General features: G+C 39.7%; 1 protein-coding gene across 1 annotated transcript; it reads right to left on the minus strand.

Annotated features, from left to right (window-relative positions):
- Positions 1-2,598: 2,598 nt before the first annotated feature.
- On the minus strand, positions 2,599-22,162 carry slc18a2 (solute carrier family 18 member 2). The gene is made up of 15 exons (XM_061087161.1): positions 22,021-22,162; positions 14,701-15,040; positions 12,149-12,207; positions 11,961-12,044; positions 10,790-10,882; positions 10,465-10,554; positions 10,284-10,327; positions 9,145-9,205; positions 8,253-8,348; positions 6,910-6,988; positions 4,928-4,979; positions 4,515-4,578; positions 4,312-4,431; positions 3,145-3,278; positions 2,599-2,706 (listed from the first exon to the last, which is right to left on the minus strand). The coding sequence occupies exons 1-15, from the start codon at positions 22,151-22,153 to the stop codon at positions 2,599-2,601; spliced, it is 1,557 nt and encodes a 518-aa protein (XP_060943144.1). The 5' UTR covers positions 22,154-22,162.
- Positions 22,163-27,384: the final 5,222 nt, after the last annotated feature.

Consider the following 27,384-nt stretch of genomic DNA (forward strand, 5'->3'; position numbering starts at 1 on the left):
AAAATGATTTGCAAATAGTGTTATTTTCCCAAATCCATGACAGACGGGAGTAGTTAGACTGAAGGACATGATCAACACCTGTGGCCTTGACAGAACAGGAGGCAACCAATGGCATCAACTGTGTTCAACTGATCTATAAGGTGGACATTAGTCTTTCAGTAAACATCCGGTCAGAAATCAGTCACATCTAATATGATAGAAAACATAGAATACAATGTGGTTAAATCATTATTGATTCCAGTGTGACATTTTCAAAAGACCAACAATTAGGAAGATAATGAGGATTAGAATACTGGTGTTGTTTGAGAGGCTGTGCCTCACCACCAACAAGAACAAAACGGAGGTGGAAACCATGAATCCTTTTCATATTCATTATTTTTTTTATATTTATTTGACGTTAAGAATGATACCTCTCTGGTTTACAGCATGTAGCTTAGCATAAAGACTGCAGGGAGGGAGCGAGCTCGGTCCAGCGGTGGACCCTCTGTCCTCAGGTTTTCACACCTTGGTTGTCCAAAAGATAAAATGAGAGAGATATAATGTGTTAATTAGGGAGCTTTGGATGTGCATGGAGGTCAATTTGTATCTATCAGTTGTTCCCCCTGCTTCCAGTCTTTATGTTATGCTAGGCTCAGCTGAGCAGCTGCTAAATCCAGCTAGATATTTTACCAAAGAGATCGCGTATAATTGCTGAATGGACTCTTTATATAGCCATCAGTATGCAAACCCCAGGAAACGCCTCCCCCCACTCAGTCATTGGTGGGTATATCCATCGAGCTGTCAATCAAATGTAGCTCAGGTACGCACGGACAGAGTTAAAGGGGATTACACTGCAGGAGAGGTTTCTATGAATGTTTCTAGACATTTTTTGTGTCATGACTCTGAGTGTTTGCATCCACTCACCACCACGCTGAATTCAAGCTGACTACAGATGCTGTCATCCATGACAGAGCAAGCTACAAACTTTTCAGAGACACATTTTCCTGCACCTGCAGCGACCTAAGGTGAGGATAGAGGTTTTATTCCAATGAATGTAATCAACCAATTCATTCATTAGTCAACCAAATCAACTAATTGTAATTGTTGTAAATCCCTATGGGAGAACATTGGCACAACGACCCACTTAATTAACAATTAGCACAGCAATGCAGAGCAGTAGTATACAGACACATGGTTTGCAGACAGATGTGAACTGAGAGTGCATCCATACATAATGATAGTGTATTCTGATATCAATGAGAGGCCTGCAGCAAAGATGGAGCTGTGGGGAATACTATCAGTTTATTTGAATCAGCCATGTACAAACTTAATACTGACAACAGGCTTGCAATACTCAAATGTTAAAGTATGAGAGTGGTGAGAAACGTGTCCGGGTACAATTTGAAACGTTTAGGAAACAGGGTGAATACTCTACACATTTCCATTGGACACATGACAGATGTGCTGTGAATGAGGCTCCAGCCGAACATACATGCAAATTCTCAAAGCTGATCTTCAAACAATCCCCTCATCTCAGCAGTTAATACTGTGGCTGTGACTGTGGACATCACACAATAGTAAAGGCTTTAGAAGGTAAAAAGAAGAGAGACACTCATCAGCCACCTACAACACGCATATTAAATCCATTTGCACAGCAGTCATGTCATACTCACCACTATGCTGCTCTCATTTTTCCTTTGTCTCTATTTCTTTCATAACCATCTATTAATTATAGTCTTCCCTCTTCTTCCGCACTAATGCCTAAATTTTGTTTTTCACGTTGTTCATGTTACGATAAGGTGAATAAAAGAAACAGGAACAATCCTCTGAAGCTTAACATCGCCTGAGAAAACACTGAAGTGGAAATGAATGGAATCAGTGGGTGGATATAAACAGAATTTTTTATTTTTTCAGAACACAGAGAGACACTGAGACAAGCGAGCACGACACGACGGGTGTTGCACTGATGAATTGATGAACGCTGTGGACATAGTCATGATAAAATGAACATGTTGGTGCACATTATGAACAGTGGCTTAAAATGATCGTACTCTCAGAGCTTCTCTTTTATTACAATGATATCATCTCTCTCTCTGTTTGTATTCTTTTTTTTCAGGATGTATTTCTCATCTTTTTCTTCAGCTGCTGAAATGGGTTGACTTCCCAACACGGCTGGCTCCGAGGAGTCTTAAGCATATCAATGCAAACAAGGACCATAGACCGGGCCAACACATCTCTATGGAGGTTACACAAACAGTTTGTTGACATACCACACAATTACCCAAAATACCACCAAACTGCACACCACACTCTTGTTGCTCAGCACCCTCCTACTGTCTAAAAAGTGCTTTATGACACATGTCTCTATTGAATAAGGCTGTTGGCTAAAAAAATATCTCTCACACAATGCACTTGCAACCACAGATCAAGAACAACTTTGGTTTGCTCCAGTACGACTGCTAAGAAGACACTAAACAGTGAAGACTGAACGCAGGACATTCACATGGAAATATCTTGGCTGTTGTTTCATTGCTATTTTTTTTTTTCTTCTGTGTTCCCTTTTTTTTGTACAACAAAATAGATCCTCTGAAGGATTAACCTGCATCGCTGGTGTCGCTGTTAATCATAATCGTCATATTCTGGATCCATGTTTTCCCCCTGACAGTGCGTCCCTTGTGTGGAGTAGGACATCGTCTTCATGGAACAGTTGGTGTCCGACAAAATTGCCTGAAAAGAAAGTTATTGGAATGTGTTAATTGGGCCACAACATGAGTCCAAGTTCCTTGTGTACAGTTGTTGTTAATCAGTTAAGCTCAGACCTGACATTTTTTATTTTTAACTTCAGTTAATGTTCTAGATTTGAGGAGCGCCTGAGTTTTTGGTTCAGCCATTCAAATAGTCCTATGGTCTTACTTATCCAGTCATGTTTGGTTTCATTAAACAATTCAGATGAGGAATAATGAGAGTAAATAGGTGGTATATGATGCAGACAGCTTGTAAGAGTTGTTATGTCATTTGTAAAACAAGAAATCCCAGAGATCGGATTTATACATCTATCTATCCAAACACTAGCTAACACTAGATCATTCTTAAAATGATGTTTGTTGAGCATTGTTCCCTCCAGGGATTCCATATGTGTGTGTATTTGTGTGTTTTGAATCTTACAATTTTCTCTTCTTGTCCCGGTGGATTCCTGAGAAAGATGCAAAATGGAGCAAAGAATATATCCACTACTCCAATTATGGTCATCAGCCAGGGGAAGCCGATGCTCTCAGCAATGGAGCCTCCAATAGATGGACCTACATCAGTAGAGGACACATCACAGACTGGTTTAGTTTGCAATGTTTTGCTGAGGATAATAAGAATATCAAAATGTCCTTTTCATTTATTTGCAATTGGATAGCAGGGTTTGGCGTAACATGGAGGGAGGTTATATTTTTCTAAAAGAGAATAACAGTAAGGTAGCGATAAGATATTTTACTACAAGGTAATTGCTGTAATGAAAAACGTTTGAAGCATGCAGTGTGACCAGTCAGAGCTGGAAGATGCATATCCACATGTTGCTGGCTAGAGTCATATTATTTACCCTTGATTAAGGAACTTGAGGAAGAAATAGAATAGAAATATGTAAAAGTATAAAATCAGGACATAACATAAAAACAATGGACAGCGATATTTGTGTCTATTATGCATTTTGATGGTTATGTTAAAATAAACATCAGCGATGAGGAACCAACATCTTGAAACAGAGCTTGTGGTTTAAATGTAGTTATTTCCTGCTTTCTAGTATCTTTCAATGTTTCTTAATCTCATATGGTGCTGTTGTTTTTACTTCCTGCCCATGTATTTTCCCCCATCACTTTTCTGTGTCTGTGTGTGTCTTGTTAGTCACAACCGTCCGTGTATATTCAGACGTGTCTTTCCTCCTCTCAGCTGCTAAAACACGATGTTCTCTTCCTGAGTGTGTGTCGGCTTGTTCCCTGCTCCTGTGTGTTCGACCTGTGTCTGGACACTGGATTCATTTGGACTTCTCGCTTTGACCTTTGCATCAATGAACTTTGTTAAGTCTGCCCCTGCTGTCTCAGTCCTGTGTGTTTCTATAACCTCACTTGCACCAGTATTGTCAGTGTGTAGGGAGGCTTTTTTAAATAAACAAGAAAATAAACAACCTTCTGTGTTATAATCATGAATTATGGTGCCACAATAACATCCTCATTTTCATTTGAACAAACATGAGCCAAATATTTAGGGAATGGACCCTCTGTCACGGCTCAGATTCACGAGGTCTGTCACAACCTGTAGTTTATTAGTCTGTAAATACTTTGTGCTCACCTAAAGCAAATCCCATGCAGAACGCAACATCAGCAATGGCATACACACTTCCATACACCGACACATGCCGCAGGTCCACCAGGTAACCCATTATAGGCATCATAGAGGAGTCCACCATGCCTGGAACAGCACAGACAATATAGGTGAATGCACTGGTTCTGTTTTATTTGGCACACTATTAAATATTAAATTTGCTGACTTACCAATAGCAAAGCCAACACCAAAATTTGGAAGAATCAGACCGTAGATGTTACTGGCAAATGGAACCTACAGCAGACAGACACAATCCAGCAGTTTATTGAACTGAAAGTTTTCCATATGAATACTACAAAAGAAAAAAAAGAAATATTACAAAATGTGGACTAATCAGATATTAAATTCCTAAATAATTTAATTAAATTAAATTAATTTTAACCCTTTTCTATATATTTTCTATTATATTTTTTTTAATTTTGTATAATGTAAATATAAATTTATATCCCTTTATTTTCACCCAGTGTCAGCTGTGATTGGCTCAAAATGCCACATGGCAAAACAAAACTCTTATACTAATCCAGTATTGAAGAGGTCCTATCTGACTCCACACTGATGATGTAGTTGTCTGCTTCATACTTACACATATTACACTGATTCCAACCAACATCATTCCAATGAGAGCACACAGCCATCTGCAAGGGAGCAAGGATATGATGTCAACTCATTTAAAACACTTCACACACAATCAACCACGTTATTAAGTTAGAAGATGTAAGTTGGTTTAAAATATATATAAAATATACAGAATGGCTCCTGAAAGTTTACATCCCTCTGCATTTATGCACCCTTCATTCTTGTAGATTTAATAATTCTAATGGGTAATGGGCAACCATAAGGACAAATAGAAAGTATAGAAATATTATTTATTAAGAATCAAAAACTAATTTTTAGTATTCAGACCTAACTATGTTTTTTATAATTCCCTTTGGCAGCATGCACAGCCTCAGGTTTTACTGTGTAATTCTCTGCACACCAGGACTTGTCCACTTTATCCTCTCAGATCACATTGGATGAGAAGTATCTGACCTGACATCTTCAGGTCTCTACACATATTCTCTGGACACTTGAGGACAGTCGGAGACTTGTCCAGAAGACACTCCAGTCTTGTCTTGGCTGTTTGCTTCTGGTTATTGCCATGTTGGAAGATGAACTGTCTTTTCTTCTCAATAGTGCTCCTTCCCTCAGTTCTGACCAGTATCCCAGTCCCTGCTGCTTAGAATCGTTCCTTCATCTCTGCAGAACTTCTGAGGCTCTAACTGAGCGTTGGGCTCTTATTCACTTCCCTGACCAAGATCCTTCTTCCCCAGTTACTTTGGCTCTAGAGAAGGTTTTTCTCAATTTCTTCTGTTTAACAGATACTGGTGTCACTGTGTTCCTTGGAAATGGTTTCACAGCCTCACCCAGAGAGTTCTGTGGACTTAATGACTTGGGCTTTGTCCAGGCATGTGGTGTGAAGTGTGCAGTTAGACACAGTTGTGTGCCTCTCCGAACTTTAACACATAAAAAGCTAATTTAGCAAACCTAACCACAATGCGGAGTGCCACAGGAAAGAGTCTGAGTACTAACTAATCGTTTTTGATTGTTGATAAATCAGCAAAAATGAAGATTATTGTCATGATGTTTTATTGAATATATATTGTATGTTGATAAGGCAAAAGTGGCTATTTTAACCAATAAAATAAAATCTATACCTGGGTAACCCTAACACTATCACAAATCATTCATACATCGAACCGCCAACCTTCTGGTTAGTGGACGACCCGCTCTACCTCCTCAACCAAAGCCGCCACACTTTCCTTCATATTTATATATATATAAAGTAACACTAAGTCCCTTAACAGAAAGTAGAATTACATGCTGTATTTCCAGAAGACTTTGAACAAAGGACAAAACTCTACTTGTTACATTAGTAGCTGCCATTGATCACAATAAGGTGGTTGAAACCTGATCCTGCAACATTCAACATTTGGTTTGGAAAAATATAGGGTCATTTGAAGATGGAGCAAATCACATATTCATTAAGGCTCCAAAACACAAACATGTTATGAGTTGCAGCCCTGCTTTAATAAACCCTGTTCATATCTGTAAAAACCTTTGTTGTAATCTGTGAAATGCTCCATACTGTCTCTAACATACTGCTCCATAAAATCCACATAAATACTGCAAACAGCATCAATAGAACTATTGACATTAACAGTAATAAGATGTAACCGTGCCTCTAACAGCACGAACAGCCACAGCAGATGCAGCATTAGCCGTGATATAACATTTAAAATGATTTAACAGTTTTGCTCACTGGTAATACTCAACAATAGAAGAACATTCTGAATCAACAAACCCAAATATCAAAATTACCATTCTAAGAGGAGATGTGCACACACAGAAATTATGGATGCTCTGTATCATCAAGGCTTCAATAAAGCCAGCCTCACAAACCCTGAAAACTCATTTAGAGGAGCGGAAACAGATGTCACATCCACAGAGGCAGACAGAGCTCGAGAGAAGAAGAAGAGGAGAGAGAGAGAGAGACAGGGGGAAGATAAGGATAATTTCCCTCCTTACCTCCCCATCTTGTGCGCCAACGTGCCGAAGATGTTGGTTCCAATAAGATAGGAGATGGACGCTGGTAAGAAAGCGACGCCTGGGCCGTAGACAGACACACACACAGAGAGAGAGAATGAAGGTGTGGGTGGGATTTCAGAGATAAGCAGAGCTCTATCGGTGCCTCATCGCTGAGCTGCTGTACATCTCCCATTGTCTGTAATGAAGACTTATGCTTTCCACCTGCCAGTATATGACACCCTAATATCCTGTTCCCCACGCACCCTTTTCTATCTGACCTAGACTTCATATACAAAAGACTGAGGGAACAAACTAATAACCCCAAAGCCTGGAGGCAGCGTCTGTATAGAGGAGATCTGGCAGGATGGATGAGTGACACTGCAGCCCTCAGTTAGACATGTAAGTGTAATATGTAAATAAAATCTGAGAAAATATCATTTACCAAAGATTATAACTAATAACAAAAAATTGTAAAAACACAATGAATTTGTGACCAGTAAACCATATTTTCTTCAAATCAAAATTTCACTTGGGGATTTCTGTCCACATTATAAAGCCAATGTGTATGTAGTGTTATTATTTCTAGTGAATTCTAGTTATTTCGTTTTTGATTGACCTCAGTTTCTATGGCCGGGCTCCAGAAGAGTTTGAGAAGCTCCTGGAATCTGACAGCAAAGCCTTTGTGTGTAGAGAATGTTTGATACCATGAGGACTATGTTCTGTCAGTGGACAGGGGGATGGAAAGAATGGTGCCAGACTGCTGAACCTCAGATTCAGGAGGAGTAATTCAGATTGCATCCCATGCTCTGTTTCCAAGTATAACTGAGTTTGCTTGATTCGATTTTTGGTGAAGCCTGGATTTTTCACTTCCTTGAAAGTGATTTAAAATGTATCCAGAACTGGTGTCAGAACAACAACTCATTAAACTCAAACCTACACTATTGTAGGTTTATTCAGAGCTCTATAGGACGGATGGTAAGGTTTTCTTCTGATACCACTCCTAATGCTACAGGCAAGTGAGGGCTACCAGAGGTTTACTCTGTGTTGCTTTTGTGTAAAAGGACCCAATTCTCCATAGTTCCGCTGGAGGTCATGTCTGAAACCGGCCTAAAGTTGGCTGTGTATTACACCCTGGCCTCCTGAATCTGTCAAGGGTTCACTGCAGTTGCAAGTTGGAAATACACTGGCATGGTATGTCTCATATAAGAAAACACCACATGTTGAACAGTTTTAACACTAGATCTTGACAAAAATTGGACATTATTTTAATCTTTTATAAGCAAGGTTGTTGGAACATGTATGTCCTGTAACAACATTGTATGTGTGTGCACATTTGTAAATACCTAGCTGCCATTTCCTGGCGCACATGGTCTCCATCATCCAGATTGGCAGTGTTGGCTCCATCATGGCTATGGCCATATTTCCAAAACAAATGGCACCTAGGGATGAAAATAGATGACAAGTTGATGCAGTGTCAGTTATCGTCTACCTTTTCTTCTCATTGGTCCTTATGTGCTTTTCTTTCAACTCCCTACACATAGACATGCAAACAAATAAACTAGGGCTGGGCAAGTTAACTCGTTTTAATCGAGTTAACTCAAGTGATGAGTTAACTCGATTGTTTATCCTCCAATTATTTTCTTTTTTCCTGTTCTGCAGCAGTCAGCAACAGACTTTCACAAAATAAAAGCCTGACTTTCACAATAAAACAATAAATAATCAAACCTGAGTTAATGCGAGATAAAATAATTAATCGAGTTAACTCATCACTTGAGTTAACTCGATTGAAACGAGTTAACTTGCCCAGCCCTAAGATAAACCCTACTGTTTCTGCTCATCTCTTCTCATAGATATAGAAGAAATGCTCACTCCCTCTCATATGCCTTTTATCTGCCATGCACATTTGTTTCACACTTCTGAGGACTAATAACCACAGTAATTCCATTATCCATAGCCATATCCTGAAAAATACAATGTTTAAATGTTGGAGTTCTCTCCCACTGGCTATCTCAGACTTTAACACAGCATTTGTTGCATGTCCTCTTCAGGGAGAGTTGAAAGCATGTTTAGCTGTGAAAAGACTCAATTAAGGGAAGCATGATACTGAAGAGTGATATATATGATTTGATAACGGCTGATATTTCTTGAACCTCTGTTCTCTGCTGGATAGTAGAGTTCTGCTCCATTAGGACATGAGGTTCGTTCATATTTGTTTGGCTGCTGTTAGTCTCTTACCAGCTGCGATTACAATGTATGGATCCTTCATCAGTGTCAGCAGCGGGGTTCCCTTCTGACTCTGCGAAGGAAAAAGGCACAGTGAGCAAATTGTCTGTCAAATGCTGAAAGCCAAAACCCCCTACTTGTAAAGGACCCAGGTTACTTTCAGCACTTTCTTCATGTAGGTTTGCTTTCAATGCCAACATTAGCAAACAGATAACCGCAGGTCAAATGGGTCAAACAGGACATCATCAACAACAACAAACATGTCCATCAGTCACTGATCACAGTCATCAGCAGTGTTCCTCATATTAATTCAAAGCGTTGGTATTTGCTCATATGTCGATTTGTTGAATGAATGCAGTGACAAGTAACACAAAGTTACTTAAGCTGGCCTCAATACTGTTTTACTCCATTTCACCTCCAAGCAAGTAAAGAGAAGCCGGTAGAGGTGCAGTGTGCTTCCCAACTCATGACGTTTTTTATCAGAGCATTTCCACAGAGTAATACTCATTTCCTGAGACTTATTTGAAATAACCTTCAAATTGACTTGTGTCTGCTGCCTCTTGATAGCCAGAGATAACAATACCTATCAACTCCACAAATAACGAAAAGGACAAGTCGCCTGTCAGACGAATGAATAGAGAAGGTGGATTGAATGTAACATGACATTCAACCCTCAGCTCTGCAATGCTGACATGAGCCCTCTCAATCAGAATGATAGCAACAGAGGCTACATTGTAATTCATTGGAGGAACAGATATGTCTGACCAGTGACTTGTTTCTGAGGAAGAGAGAAGGTGGATGAACTCCAACGTGACAATGGTAAATAAATTGCAGAGCTAGTTTGGATCCGTAATGTTACACTTTCACTGAATGTTTTTCTATCCTTGGACAATGTCAGGTCCTAAAGTATTGTGTACAAGTGCCCTGTTTTAGTGCTTGTATACAGTAAGTGCTGTTTACCATCTACCCAAAGCTGTGGATGTTGTGTTGCGTGCCATCCACCTCCTCTATTCCTATCCACACTTCCTGCATTTACTATTAAATAAAGAATCAATGCCACAAAGAAAGTATATAAAACAGTGTGTAGCACTAAAGGTCATCTTAATGAAGTGAGCCTTCAGGAAATGAATGTTCAAGTCAAACACACTCACCTCTGGTTCCACCTTGGTGGGCTGAAGAACAAAGAGCTGCAGAGCTGTAAAGACACAGAGTCAGTTTCATTCTCTGATATAACATGAATGCATCTTCTTTCATGATGGAATCATGCTGAACATTCCATTGTTTCCGTAAAGACTTGTCTTGATTTGGGTGTAAGAAACATTGTAATCGTACCTCCATCAAACAAAGCCAGGAAAGCCAGAATAAGGAAAGGAGCAGTCTTCCCAACAAACTCGTACATCACACTGCCGAATGGGGGTCCCACTGTGGAGACAGACTGGATGGTCACTGAACTGATTTATAATAAACCCAATAAAAGCTCAGGGAGCAATAAGTTCAACAGGTTAGCTTTTTTTTTTTTAAATGAAATATTTGCATACAATATATTCTACACTTTGGAATATGTTTTTTTCTTATAGTTTACACTTGCTGGGCGCAGAGTGGAGAGCTTGAAAGTCTTGGATCACAACTTCACAGTGGACTATGTACATATACATACCTAACACTCCCAGTGCCAGCCCTCCCAAAGCGACCCCAATGGCGTGACCTCTCTCCTCATCATTTGTGTAAACACTAGCAAGCATTCCCATCCCTGGAAACACACGGATAAAAGCAACAGTTCTTCAGATGTTTAATGTCAGCTCCGAACCGTTTCGAGTCTTCACTTGGGAACATCCGTTCTGAAACACATCTCAACACTGACATAGACCATTTCACATAAAAACAATTCCAAGTATGAATATTTTATTTTATTTTAAATATTAAACATAATTTTTTCTTCTCCTCAAGTACCTGTTTCCCCCAGAAATGATCTTCCGACTCCCGTTAGGAGAAGCAACATTGGCTTTATAGATCCTGACTGCTGTGGTAGCTAAGTTCATGAGGATAATGACTGTCATATTTGAAAATTGAATTTTAGACACTCACGCTTGATGAAATTACATTTGGATTTAAGATAAGAAAAGGCAAGATAAGATAAGATAATGTACCTTTATTGATCTACCATAGAGGTAATTCACAGTCGAGTCAATTTGGCTTATTATTTTATCATAGTCCCATTTTTTTGTCTTACACGTTTCGATGTAGAATTGTTTAGCGAATGCTATAACTGCCCCCATATCTTGTTAGCATTGCAAAGCCATCTTCTTTGGTAGCCTACACAAACAGTCAGGTCACAGCTCGACCATAAGATTAGGGCATGGACATATAAATCCTGAGCCTTGGCATTACATCAAAGACAAATTACTCATGTACAGTGAGTTGCAATTTAACAATTTACTCGTTTCTAAAAATGTAAGTGTATGCCGACAATAAGACAAAAAATGTAAGGCAATTTGACTGCCCTACTTTAGCTAGAACATAATTAGCATGAGCCAATTCAGTATTTCTTCAACTCTACTCTACAATCAATAATCTATACCCAGTATGACAAATACATAAGGTTTAAGTTTTTTATACTTTTGAGGCATCAAAGAAGACAACTTGCTTCTTTCCTGGAAACCCTGTGTCTCGCTTAGCAAAGCCCCATTTAGACAACAAACAACCCATAATACAGCACTAATTTAAATTGTTTATGTTCAGCTTATAACACAAGAATAAATATTCTTTAAATGCCTGGATTTATGTAAATGCTTTCAGATATGCTGAATATGAGTAGGGGCAGGTCTTACCTGCTACAGAGGAGCAGGAGGAGCCCACCCCTTGAAGCGATCTGGCCAGAAACAGCAGAGCGTAGCTCGATGAGAAGGCAAACACTTCACAACAGTGAGAACAACAGAAATATAGACAGAGAATCATCAGATATGTTGCCATTATTCAGATTTTTGGATAATAGAGAACATGTTGGCTGGAAACTTACTGATAGTGGAGAGGAACATGATACAGAAACCTATGAATATTGGAAGTTGATATCCTATTCTAAAGGGACAGAGGAGAAAAGGGCATGAAATCAAATTTGCACATCATTTGTTTGATTTCTTCACAAATATACATATAATGTGTACAAAAAAGTATATTTCAAATGAAGAGAACTTTCGATGTGCTTGAGGAATCAAGAAACTCAACATAAAAATAAGGGTCTTGTGACAACACTAACAAAGCATTTTGAGAAATTCTGCATCTGCATGACATCTTTTCCAGACACAATTGTTGGCCCGACACAAAACAATTGGGGAGGATGATAACATCTTTGTTTTCAAGAAAAGCCTAAAAGCTGCCAACCCCATCAGAGCTGTAGTAATCCCACGTAGATACCTGACATGCTTGACTAGCCTTGTATTGTCCTCTGTCAGGAGGGAAGGTGACTAAGAACCAGTAATGGGACTGTGTTCTTTGTCTCAATTTCAGCATATCTGAGTGCCCATCTGAGACACTCCATACTGGCTTGGAGGTGAATGCCAGCTGTTGGATTTGTTTAGGTTGGCTCTGTTGTGCTCCATTCAGTATACATGGAAAAGCTTCCCGGTTCCTGTGCTTTTATTTTAGTGACCTTTAGTATCAGATCAAGAAATCATTGGTGTGCAGTGTGTATACGATTTTTAATCAGTCAATAAAAGATTGAATAAAACCTGCCTTCATCTGCCTTCTGCTGCTGAACCAATCCTTTACAATTACAATAGATTGACTGAAGTACCTGGACTTTAGGTGCAGGTGGGTCATTATGGTAAAAACACTGTTTTATGGTCTTTCAAGAACAATAGGTGTAGTGATGCTTACATGTAGGTATAAAGCCTCTGCCAACTGTTGGGCAGTGGAATGTCCATATACCAATAAGAATAGATAGACTATGTCGCAATGCCCAGTACAGGTACTCATATATGTTCTGTATCGAGGCAAATTGTTAGAATTATTTACATTATTATTTTGGCCACTTGATATTTCTCATTATTTAGGAACGCAAAATCTGACATGTTGTTATCAAGCTATTATTACTAAAAAGTATCATTTTCAGTCATATTTTCAGCCACCTAACAAAATAAATCGCTTTTAGCTCAGGTCTCCACCTTGTCATAATAAATATATTAATAAGGCTTTTAGCTGCTAACTGCTCCTCTTGGTTCACCAGCTATTTGATGATTTTTTAATTTGTAGCTGGTATGAGTTGAAACTTTTAAGACCGATTGTTGAAACTTACACTGGAACAATGGCTAATGTCCTTACTTGATAATTGTTAGTGAAACATGTCTAATGCATTTCATAACCGTTAATGGTAAAAATATTGATTAGCTATAGCTTCAAAAATCTGCTGGCTCCAACAGGCTAACATGACAAAGGGTTGTACCTCATGTTATTACCATCTGAACACCTAATTCTATTTCTGCTGTCTGCCCTAAATGAAGTGAAATACCACTGTGGGACGAGCATGTTGTTCTGGAAGATGTTTAGTTTGTTGACAATCACACTTGAATGTGTTTACTATCCATGCATGAAAACAGACACAATCAGGAATTCTGCTCTATTTGAGACAGTTAGATTAGACCTTGTGGCTGAGAGGACCTCATGACCACATGACGCTCACATGTTTAACACGTTGTATGCAGGTCTCTCCATTGGACTTGAAAATGCAGTTTACTATAGCTCTTTCTCTTCAATGTATTTGAAATATTCTTCATTCTAACCTGTTTGCATTTTTTGAATAGCAGAAATTATATCTGCTGTTAATTTCCTGTGTGGAATATATGTTTCTTTCTTCTGAGCTACAAAAGCTGTATTCCTGACCCTTCAAGGTAACATCATCATTGTTAGAATTTTAGCATTAGCATGATGCTACAACTATGATGTTTAGTTCTGGACAACAAGAGCAATGACATAAAGGAGAATAAAATACTGTGGAGCTGAATGGAGGAGGTAGAAGTGATCCTCTCTGAAATTGTTGGAACACCACCTTTAACATTATGCTTTAATTCATTTCCAGTTAAAGGCATATTAACTAGTTCCTGTATCTTTTAAGTACATTTGAAAGGGGGGTTCCATTTTTACGCAGTTTTGATTTTTACGACAATCTTCTCCTCGGATATTCAGTCTATTGAGTGAGTAGCTTGGCTCTCTCCCTCCAGAAATGAAGACATCCCTGTAAAGTTGTTGTGTTGTTATTTGTCTAGTGAACTTTGAGTGGATGTGCACTGAGCCACACAGTAGCAGCAGAGTCAAAGAAAACATTTCATACATTTTGCAAACTAATAAGCAAATAATCTGAAAAATAATTGATAATTAAAATCATGGTTCATTGCAGCCCACATAATACTGACCTCTGTATAGTAGGTGACTCATTAATGTGCTTGAATAAATGGCAAAATGTGTTTTATGATAAGAATGCATGGAGGTGACACAAATTCCCTGCCTGCTATCCCACAGGAAATATGAATAATGCCTTTGAATAAACCAGCTAGACCAGAGATGAGGACCACCTACCTGTTAGTGAGAGGCCCTATGAAGGGGTTTGTGATGAGCTGTACGGTGGCCTTGGAGGCAAACAGCATTCCCACTTTGACATTCTCATTGAGCAGCCTGCTGTTGGCCTTGGGGCAGTCGGAGGAGGAGTTCCGGGGCAGCTCTGTAGCCGCGGTGGTCGTAGGGATCAGACCAGCGGACCTGGCTGTGGAGTTGGAGCCAGGCAACCTCACAGTGTTGTCATATAAAGACACAATACTGTGGAAGGCTCCCTGAGGATCCTGCTGTAACGTGGTGTTGTTCTGCGACACCGCGTCTGTCATCTCATCCAGGTTGTAGAGGTAGCTGGGAATGATGGGAACTGGCAGGCATAAAGAGGGGAGAGAAGACTGATGCAATGAAATATGACTCGACCACTGACTGATGCTCACTGGCGTGACACTAATCCAGATGTCACTGCAACATATGTCAGAAAAGAACAAGGAGGGTTCCTCGAGGGGGAAAGAAAGGGAAAAAATGTAACCGTTTATTGCTGGTTGATCACATCACTAGAGAATAAATGAATGAAATTATTCTCACAGTTTTTTCTTTAAAGGGCCCGTATTGTGTAAATACATTTTCTGGGCTTTTACTATCAGTAACTACTCGAAGGGGGTCAGTAGGGACCCTCGAAGTGTGACAACTTTCACTCCAGGGATTCTTTCACTCAGTCCATTCTAAGAAATATGTTATCAAACGTCTTGTTTCGTACTTCCTCACCTGTATGAGTCATACAGGATCTCTCTCCGCCTTCCCGCTAGTCCAGCCTCTGAACCCACCACCCCCGCTCCTCGTCACCTACACCACCTCCTCCCCTCCACCCCTCCACACCGAACGCGACACCAAGCAGACTTGTTGCTGAGCCAGCAGCTTGTTAGCTACAACAGGCTAACAACAACAAACAACACTGAAGAAACACTACAGTGTGGAGGGATGCAAGGAAGAGAATGTGTCCGTGCACGTTTCTCCTAAGAACGTTACTGTTTCTAGACCAGCGGTTAAGGCCGGTGCATGGTTCTGCAACTGCGGCTGCGGCTTTTCACGCAGTTGTGTCGATGGACTTGTTTTAATTCCTGGTTCTCTAAGGGTTGCGCGTGTTGCAAAGCAATTCACCGCCAGAACACTAGGTGGAGTAACGTTTTTTGCTGAAGACGACCTTAGAGACGTCTTCTTTGTGTGTGGCAGTCGTCGTCCACTGTTTATTAACATCGCCACTGCTACTCCTCAGAGCCTTTTTCTGGCGGACAAATTTGTCCCTGATCTTCCTCCACAGCTTCGTACACTCGTCGACCTGCAAACCGACGTTAGCCGAGATCTCCTTCCAGGAATTGCAGGCCATCTGTGCGTCCTTGTATTCCGTCAATGACGGGTTATACCAGTGTTCATACTTTCCGATCTCTTCTGACAAAGGCTCTTCTATTTTGTCCATATTCGTTCTTCTAAATCTTCCTTGGTTTCTGCAGGTATTATGGGGCATGAAACCGGAAATGTGACTCCGGACAGGATGTAGTTAGCAAACCAATCACAGCCTTGCGGGCTGCGTGAGGCTTGCGTAGCTTTTTCGTATAGTTACAAAAATTGGGCGACGCATGCAAGCACGAAAGAAGGGGAACGCAAGCGTGTCTCTGAAAAAGCAGAACCATTCGTCGGCCATTACGCATTATTTTTTTCTGACGTGCCGTGTCGCTGTGCTCACTACGGAGTAAAGTCTATGCAGAACCGTAAAGCCGGCGCAAGGTGCTAACTACATCCTTTCTGGATTCACATTTCTGGTTTCATGCCCCATAATACCGGCAGAAACCACAGAAGATTTAGAAGAACGAATATGGACCAAATAGAAGAGCGTTTGGCAGAAGAGGTCCGAAACTATGACAAACTTGTATAACACGCAGATGGCCTGCAATTCCTGGAAGGAGATCACAGCTAACGTCGGTTTGCAGGTCAACGAGTGAGGCAGAAGAGAGGACATGGAAATACACATTGCAACAGTTTTTCAGCTTTAAACCACTGATATATTATCTTAAGTACCTCAAATTAAATCCAAGAAAGTAAAATATGGGGCCTTTAATATAGTGATCGTGCAGATGGTTTCGGATATGAGCCTTAAAACTTTTGCCATCGCACAACATATATTATTTGGGGCATCTGGCATGAGTTTAATTTACTGGTAAATAGCAAAAACAAGTGTTTAAGGACATTTTACAGTGGAAAATGTCTGTGTGAGTCTGCGGCACAGCTATGTGTGCGTCTGTGACAACACTGTGTGTGTTTGCAATGTGTGATAAGACTAATAAATGTGTGTTTTCTACAGCAGTCAATCGAATGATGATGTCTGCGTAGTCAATGTAACTCTGAATTTTTCCAAAATCAGTCAATCACCGGGGACGACTGTGTGTCTTGTCGACAGCTCACAAACACAGCTGGGCACACACACATTCATGTAGCGCATGTGGGGGCGGGACTCACACAGACAGACAGGCACCTTTCTCCATCATCGTGCTCATCTTGAGGCTAGTGGTGGTAGCATGTACAAACAAAGTGAATTACAACTTCTAATTAAAAATAAAATTATTGGAGCCAACAATTATAATGAAGTAGCTGAAGGACTTTAATGAGTCCTTTTAGAAAGCTCAGCAGTCCCGGTCTGTAGGTTTGTATTTAAAGAAGCAGTAGACTTCTATTCCTACAAAATTACTTATGGTGGATTCAGTTTGTTGGATTCTGTATCGTACCTGCTGATCGCAGTGATAATGGAGGATCCTTTGTCGCGTTGGCATCGGATGGTGGTGGACAACGACCGAGGCGGCGGCTGATAATGGATTCTAACTGGCGGCAGTGGACAATGACTGTGGACTATAGTGGATCCCATCCTGATGCTGGATCGTGATCTTGCTGGCTGCTGACCAGAGACTATGATTGCAGCAGGACTGCGTGACATATAGTATTGAAAAATGTTTACCCTCATCAATGCTGCTAAAAACTTTAATCCTGATGATGTTTTCCTACACTTGACATCTATTGCACTTCTGTCCGTCCTGGGAGACGGATCCTCACATGTGTCTCTCTGAGGTTTCTACATATTTTTACCTGTTAAAAGGGTTTTTAATAGTTTTTTTCCTGACTCTTGCTGAGGGTTAAGGACAGAGGATGTCACACCATGTTAAAGCCCTATGAGACAAATTGTGATTTGTGAATATGGGCTATACAAATAAAATTTGATTGATTGATAGACAGCTGGGAAGAAAAACGGTGTGCGGCTACACACCTTTAGCCAATATGAATATATGTGTTTGGGTTATCAACTTTTTGTAAAACCTACATTCTACATTTCACACTTCATACACATTTCAGGCTCACAGTCCGTCCCCCTCTCCCCTCGCCCAGGACCCTCCTTCAGGTGCAGCCTCATGACAAAGTGACAAACATGTTTCATCCATGGGACCGTGATCTTTTTTCATCTTTTCTGTGCATTTCATGGCTTTATTGCAGATCTGAGTCAGGCAGATATGTTCATGGGTGAATAATGCAGAAAATAAAGAGGGGGATGCATCCAGAGATTTGTATAGCAATATGTTTCAGAGTGATGTATTCTGACATAACAAGTAGAGAAAGATGACCTGATACCTAAAACCTGTTTCACTTTCTTTCACAAAGAAACTGGGTATTACATATTTTATGAAACCATATTCATGTACAAAAGTTATGTTCTAAAAACAGGTTCCAAAACATGTGCGTTGCTAACCTTTTGGTAGTGTTTGCATTGTGTCAGCATCGTGCTCTTTTACAAAACTAGACTTTGACGAGATGCAACCTCTCATAAACCAATATTTGATGTTTCAGTCAATCAACACAATCCAATCAACACAACTCTACCATGTATTACACTGTGTCATCTGCTGCTCATCATGCTGTGGTGAAAGGCTTCATAAAATATGAATGTCGGGATTGACAGTGGATGTAAAGATAGTAGAAGTAGAAGATGATATGAAACACATGGTGAACTTAACTTTACATTTTTGTTACAGTTATGTTTGGGTGTGACAGAATGAACCGGACATTTCAATGATGTTATATTGATGACACCAAATAACTAATGTCTTAAAGGAGATAGAATTGCCTGTTCATGCTGGTCTCAGACATTAAAGAGGACCTATCATTGTTCTTATTTTCTGTCATTTATGGGATGATACAGTGTGGACATCCATATTAAACATGGCCAAAGTTTCCAATAATCCTGGAAGTATATTTACAATCTAATTCTGTTAGACAGAAACTCAGATGTCAGCTCTTAAGGCTCCAGGGTTTTTTCTACTTCCAGTACGAGTTCATGTCAGCTTGTCACAGATTTCTTTGTACGATCATCTGCTCCGAGCACAGCTCGTTCTCCCATAACAGTCTACTGGAATTGTATTACAGACATTTAATGCATTCAAGCAGAAAAATAACTGCCAGTGCAGGTTTACCACAGAGCAGAATAACATTTTAGTAGAAAAATTAGCTTTAATATTTCCTGACAGCAGACGTTATCTATTAACAGAGTCATATGTAGACAAATGTTTCTGTCCAGTACAAATAGTGATTGGAAGACCATATATTCAATGTTGTCAAAAATGATATTCACGGAACTGAGACATCCTGCTGTAATCTTTGTTTCTGTGATCTTGTCCACTCTCATATTCAGGATCAGATTCACACTGGAACATGTACACATGTTGGGTGCGCTGGCTGAGGGTGTTCAGCCATTCAGCAAAATTGATCAAGAACCCAGATAGCCCCCACTCCCATCAACACCTCTTGTCAAAGTGAAGCCACCAAAACACATGAAGACACACTGACAGACTTCTGTCTGCTAGAAGACGGCTTTTCCGTGACGTGCTCGCTAACGTGTGATTATCGCCTCTGCTTCAGCGAGAGAAGACCCTGGTCATGTGCAGTGAGAGCACTGGCAGGCTGGATGCAGGCAGGTCGGTTTATGAATCACTTCAGTCCAAATTAAATTATCGGTTGTGAATATTTTAGTCCGGCGAGGGCCAAAAACACTAGCTTCATATTTAGACTTTATTTGTTGATGCTATCGTGACATAAAGAGGATGTTTTTTTCATTTATCTTAAGGCATTTCAACGGATTACAAATATTTTAAGGGGAAAAATCTGTTAAAATGGTCAAACAAACAGTAAACCCCAAAAAAAAATTGTACAACTTGCAGATAATCAAAAATCCTCCATATGAAGTGATCAGTTATTTGTACCGAGGCACAGGAGCGTACCAGGGGCACCGGATCTTTGTTTGATCATCGTTATAGTAACAATAGGAACTTTAGCAGCATACCAGCATCAGAGCTAACCATGGAAACAATAATAAACACATGGTTAAGGTTGTGGAACCATCACAGTTTATTGAGGTTTAGCCACCAATACTACTTGGCTAGTTTGAGGAAAACACCATAATTGATAGAGGTCCGTTTCATTGACAAAATAAATTACTTCTCTAATCTGTGTTACGCTGGAATCGAACATGACTCAAACGAGTACGGACTTTGTTGATCTGTCTGCTGCGTCACCTGACTTCCTCCTCCATCATATTCACTAAAGCTGCTACAGGCCATCTAACAATAAAACAGAACCGTGGGTCATATATATATATATATATATATATATAAGAAAATCCTTTAAATGCACTGAGCACTTTATTAGGAACGCCACAGTTCCTCCCTCTGATCTCATACAGCCTCTTTTTTTCGTGTCATTGATTCCTCAAGATGTTGGAAACAGTCCTCCTAGATTCTGCTCCATGTTGAGGTGACTGCATCACATCATACTTGCTGATTTAGCATCTGGACATTCATCCTGCCAATCTCCTGTTACACCAGATTACAGAGGAGATCAGTGGAGTCAAATGAACTCACTGTCATGTTCATGAAACTGTGGCCATAAAGGGATGAACACGACCAACACTCAGATAGGCTGTGACATTCAAACCAGGGCTGCTTGGTTCTGAGGTCCCAAAACATATCAAGAAAAACTTCAGATTGTGACTCTACCCCTGCAGCCTCTGTGAAATCTACAGTCATCAGACCAGGCTACTTTACAACTGTCCAGTATCTTCTACTGTCCAGTGTTGGTGAGTCTGTGTCACTGCAGCCTCACATTTCTGTTCCTGGCTGAAGAGGAGTGGAATTTAACGTGGTCTCTGATGCTGTAGATCATCCACCTCAAGGTTGCTGTTCCTTCGGACGCTTCTCCGTTCACCACAGGTCTAAAGGTTATCTGAGTTTCTTTCTGTCAGCTCCAACCAGTCGGACCATTCTCCTCTGACCTCTCTCATCAACACAGAACTGCTGCTCACCCATTGTTTTTGGTGTCTGAGTAAAAACTCGACAGAAAATATCAAGTTTCAGAAACACTCAAACCAACAATCACGTCACACTGGGATCACACTTTTTCTCCATTCTGATATTTGATGTGAGCTCCTGAAGTGCATCTGCGGGATTTTATCCGTTACTCTGCAGCCACACGATTGAATAAGCAGTACCCATTAAAGTGCTAGACAGGTGTATTACAGCCAATTCATTTTCCATGAACTAACCAAATCTGAAAACTCTGAGTCCTAATTCCAACTGTAAAATATTGGGAAAGTCTTAGCCCCAACAACATGTTAAATAGTCATTTAATGGTTTCTTAAATCAAGGGGTCAACATTACAAAACCTTAATTTATGTGGTGCTGGTGGGTTATCACGGGGAAATAAACACCGCATCAAAAACATGATAATGAATGATATTTTTGCTATTTACAATTAGAGTAAGAGAGAGAGAGAGCGAGAGAGCGAGAGAGCGAGAGAGAGAGAGAGAGAGAGAGAGAGAGAGAGAGAGAGAGAGAGAGAGAGAGAGAGTATCTATATCATATAACATGTTACTTCTCTGCCAGTGTTGGTTGGGGAGGGTTAAATCTGATCTGGTTAATGATCATCCATTCTAAAGAAGAGCAGATGTCAAGTGGGTATAATTGGATAATTGGATTATGGCATTTAACTCATCCTCATTGTTTGGTATCCTATGCTTTCTCTACATATTATCTATAGCCACAGGACGCCCCACATCATTATATCTAATCACTTTACTTGATGTGGTTTGGATTTGAATGCAGGTAAAGTCCAGATTTTACTCTTCACCATTCTCTGACTCTGACTTGGTGAAAATGACTACCTGTTGCGCATGGGGGGGGGGGGGGGGTTGTTGTTGTTTTAAAGACAACAAAACACAAAAAACAGGAAATAAATAAAGTCAGAGGTGTGTGCACTTACCGACCACGGTGAGCAGCATGTTGTCCAGCAGCAGGGCGACGAAGACAATGAAGAGAATCAGTTTCCTCGACTGTCTCTCCTCTCTGAGCCATGTGAGCAATTTAAACTGCCGGAACGCTTCCCATCCCCCCATGATGTTAGTCCCGAAAAGAGCCCGACCAGAGGAGACCACCCGTCCACCTGTGGAGTGACAAGTGGCGCCGACCCGTCAGAAACTTTAACATATATTTGTGCCAGTTTGGAGGAAACAGTGGATTCGTCAGAAATAAGAAGCAACAGTGAGAGCTGCGGTGTGGAGGTCTTACCTGAGACGTTCAAGTGACACAAGCAGAAGAGGCAGCAGCATCAGCATCAGAGCAGGAGCAGGAGGAGGTGGAGGAGGAGGAGGAGGAGGAGGAGGAGGAGGAGGAAGAGGAGGAGGAGGAGGAGAGGATGCTCTCTTTCTACTGACTGGAGCCGCTGCTGACGTCATCCAGCTCCCTGTCAGAGCTGACTTCAAACATACACAACTACAGCTGAGATATTAGACAGACAACTCAGTGAAAACACAACAATGTGATGCTGTGGGGATCCACACTGACCTCAACACTTTAATATCAGTTGTTCACAATATTTCACAAATTTATAACAAGAATCTTTTTATTTCTGTCGAGTTTATACAATGCAAGAAAAATCCCATTATTATCCCTTTAGCTTTGTGTGTGTGTGTGTGTTAGTGTGTGTGTGTGTGTGTGTGTGTGTGTTTGGTCTTGAGTATAGGTTAAGGTTAGGTTAAGGTAAGTAGTGACTCTGGTTAAGGTTAGAATAAGTCTCCTGCAGATGAATGTAATTTGATGTAATGGTCTCTGAAGTCAAGGAGACAGGGCTGTGTGTGTGTGTATGTGTGTGTGTGTGTGTGTGTGTGTGTGTGTGTGTGTTTCTGATGTTACTTATGTATATTTATAGGAGGTGGTGGCAAACAGAGGAGCATTAATTTACCTCCTCTGGTCACCTCTCTGCTGGTGCCTGTTATGAGCACGCCTCTCCTTTTTGTAATTGTTTTTCTACCTGATAAATTTGAAATATTTTATATAATGATGTGCAAACCCCAGTTTCCTGGCCTGTGGCACCATCTTCACCTGTGAGCTGTGTTTTTTCACCTGATGAGGACTGTGACCTGAAACACATCATGGCTCATTCCTTGTATTGAAGATTTTTTTAAGCAGTGGGTGAGACCTGGTGCTTTTGATGATGACAAACTGATCGCAGAGTTAAACAAAGCAAAAGTTTGACCCTCTCTCATTCGAACAGATTCATGATATCCCCTTAGATCAAAAGACCTGCACCTGTATTTTCATACCTGGGAGACAGTGAGATTCTTTTTTCATAAACAAACATGAAAAACCTGTCAGGTTCAGAACCACTACAAATCCAGACTGACAGTGACATCATGTTTTACAACAGCGCCATCTTGTGCTTTGTAAACACTACTGCTACAGGTCTTTCACTAAAAGGCTCCAATTGAATTTTTATAAACTATTCGAGTTCGTTTAAATTAATATTGTCTTTTAATATTAATATTTGTGATTCGTTCATTTTTGGTGTGCTCATGATTTTATGACCTGTCTGTTTTATTTTGCTGCCCTCATAAAGCACTTTGTAACTTAGATTTTGAAAAGTGCTCTATAAAATAATAGTAATATAAATGTATTATTATTATAAAATGGGTCATACATTATCACACAACATCATGCCACACTAGTGAGTCAGGAGCTGAATAACACAACCAGTTGAATGTAGTAAAGTGTGTGCCTCTAACGAAGTGGGTGACAACTTCGTGAAAATACTTATTTGCTCGGTTCAACTGTATTAACAAACATTTCTTTCAAAGGACTGGGAACTGCTTTAACAATAGAAACTAAGGGTCCTTGGTAATACTGAGCTAGAGAGGAACTAGGTATTAGGTACAAAGGTAAGGTACTGGTGTTTTATTCAAGCAGAGTCAATTCAAATTCGTTACTCATTCTCATAGATTTTGCAGCTCAGATAATTTGACTTGATGAATATTGCTGGAGGTTTTCAATGAAAATGGTCCAGTCTCCACACAGATTCTTAGATTGGAGATAGGTAGATAGGTAGATAGATAGATAGATAGATAGATAGATAGATAGATAGATAGATAGATAGATAGATAGATAGATAGATAGATAGATAGATAGATAGATAGATAGATAGATAGATAGATAGATAGATAGATAGATAGATAGATAGATAGATAGATAGATAGATAGATAGATAGATAGATAGATAGATAGATAGATAGATAGATAGATAGATAGATAGATAGATAGATAGATAGATAGATAGATAGATAGATAGATAGATAGATAGATAGATAGATAGATAGATAGATAGATAGATAGATAGGTAGGTAGGTAGGTAGGTAGGTAGATAGGTAGATAGATAGATAGATAGATAGATAGATAGATAGATAGATAGATAGATAGATAGATAGATAGATAGATAGATAGATAGATAGATAGATAGATAGATAGATAGATAGATAGATAGATAGATAGATAGATAGATAGATAGATAGATAGATAGATAGATAGATAGATAGATAGATAGATAGATAGATAGATAGATAGATAGATAGATAGATAAATTGATTGATTAAATTAATGTGCACTGTTGAATTTCTCTAACAAGTTCGGTGTGGTGGATTGATGTCACACTGTTGTTGTCTCATTCCATGAGGGAATACAAAAACTCCAAACTTTACTGAGATGCAAGCAATTTAAATGACTTTTATTCAAATCGGACCACACTCTAACAATACAGCATATCGATATTCACCAAAGATCAATATCAATTGTGATTATAAATGTGTGTGCACGTGGAGGTTACCAAGAAATGCAAATGACAAAAGAGATAAATTCATAGGATTCAAAGAAAGATTTTGAGACACGCTCAGTAACAGCTCATAGACAGTATACAGTTGCAAAAACAAAATAAAATCAGGTTTTAGAGAAACAGTACAACATGTATATGACATGTGGCAACTCAAGAAAAGTGATTCAGCACAAAGCAAAGTTTGGCCCTGCTCTCAGGGGCCTAGTTGGCCTCCATTCTCCTCCATGTATGCTTTGAGTGCCTGATAAGGATGCCCCTGCTTTTTGTCTGTTGTCTGTTTCCACTCTATGCATGCTATAATTTTAATATTTGTCGAATTAGTTGCTTATGAGTCATTAACATAACAATGAAATATTGAGAAACTACTGAGGGCACGCCGGCCTCTTTAGCTTTTTCAGGACCATTATCTCACAGTGTCACTTTTCATTGAGTTGTGCTATCAGCAGCTATTACAGCATATTGATCTCATAGAACGATAATGTCATCAGTGTCAGATTTGCTTCCACTGCCCCCAAGAGACCAAAAACCACTTTACATTCAGTCTTGGTATTATTCTGGTGCAGCTCTTTTTTGTTTGTTTGTATGTTTTCCTAACTTTGCAGCTTTTCCTCTAAATGCTGCGAATGTGCTTTTCTATATTTGCATGTGTTTAATGCTGCGGTTTGTTGCCCTGTCGGGTCCACTCCACAAAACTGTGAACAGTGGGCAGCGGCCTGCAATATAAATATATTTATTATCATGTACTTTATGTACACATAAAAAGCAACATACTATTTTGTTGGAAGAAATCTAATTAAAGTATCAGATGCTCAACACAGCACTTATAACATCTGTTGCAGCCTCCTCTACTGTAAACACTGGATGTGTAACAGTGGGCAACCCAAACAACTAGCAGCTAACCCAAATCACTGTAAAGTAAGTAACTTTCTTTACTGAAGATACTTGAACTTTTTTGTTATTGTTTTAATAATCATGTCTTCAGAATGGAAACTGCATCCGAATGTGTCTGGTTTCTCGAATCCCTGATCACTGAGCATGTGCTGTGCTCTACCATGTGTTACTGACAATCACAAGTATAAATACTTAAAACGAAGGGGAAAAAATCTGAAATCATTGTCTTGACAGAAACATCCAACTCCTTCTCTGCAAATAATGAACCTACCACCAAAGACCTGAGTCTGATATGTGACACACCTCTCTCTTAGAAATCAAATCACAAACAATTCACAGTTCAGTAATTTTTTCAAAAGTTGATCGAGGAACATCTAAAAAATCACTCTACCATGCTTTCATTTCATCCATTTCATGCAATTCATTGCTTTCAGGGCTTAGCCATACAAGTCTCACATCTTCAGCTGCTCAGCTTTTTTAACTAGCACTACAGAACAAGACCAAATCACTCACTGCTTACCTTTCAGTTTTAACGTTTTACTAATCTCGTATCCAGCAATTCATGGCTCAGCCTCCAGATGCATTGCTGAATGGCTGCTCTGCTATTAGTGGAGCAGAGCCTCAGATCCTCCAGCAGGCTCTGCTGGCTGCTATAACATCCTGGCTCAAGACTAAAGGTGAACAGGCTTTTGCAGTCAAGACTCAGCTCTGGTACTCCCTGCACGAGGATCTGAGGGTTTTTCTGTAACACTTTTTAAATCATTTCATAAAACATATCTTTTAAAAATGCCTTTTAGAAATCCTAGTACTCCCTTTCATTACCTACACGTCTGATCTATCATTTTACTATCGTTTTCATGCTGTATTGAAAATCTTTAACTACATTTCTTATTGTCTAATTGTATTTGGCTTAGTTCTGAAATATTTGAGCCCTACTTTTAACTGTACTTGGAAAAGTGCTGTACAAATTAATTTGATCATCTTATTATAAAGTAGCAAATGAAAACCAATTGTACTCTTTTCATTGTACTGAGATTAAATGTTTTTGTTGTTACACAGCATCATTTTGTTTCATTTCACACAGTGTATCTGAACCTCCCGGTCTGCGATATGTTTCTTCTTTATCTTTCTTGTGTGATACCACATGTAAGTAATCACATTACAAATTTGGGAACTTTCAGTGGGAGGAAGACAACCATAAATGGCTCAGGCCTGTGTGTTAATGATGAGAAGCATAAGGGTAAGAAGTAAGAATAACTCATTCTGTAACATATGCACAGTTCCTACACACAGATTTAGAATTTGGAAAACCTTCCAGCCAATGCACCTATAACTGATGCATCATTACCAACCACTGAGAATTAACTCAAATGCAAGGAGGAAATACGGTTTAGAAAATGTTCCATTTGCCGACTGTGTGAGGAGCCAAGTTAATATGACATCATGTTATAAAGTGGAGTTTGAAAGAAAAAACTAAACTGAACTCAAACAGCTTTTTTTTTTAATTTTCCTGGCAGTGTGTTCCAGAGTTCCAAGTCCACTAATGTGTCCTTCCTCTGTAGCAGTTCTAACAGCATT

Source organism: Limanda limanda, chromosome 15 (assembly GCF_963576545.1).
Source record: "Limanda limanda chromosome 15, fLimLim1.1, whole genome shotgun sequence".
Lineage (NCBI taxonomy): Eukaryota > Metazoa > Chordata > Actinopteri > Pleuronectiformes > Pleuronectidae > Limanda > Limanda limanda.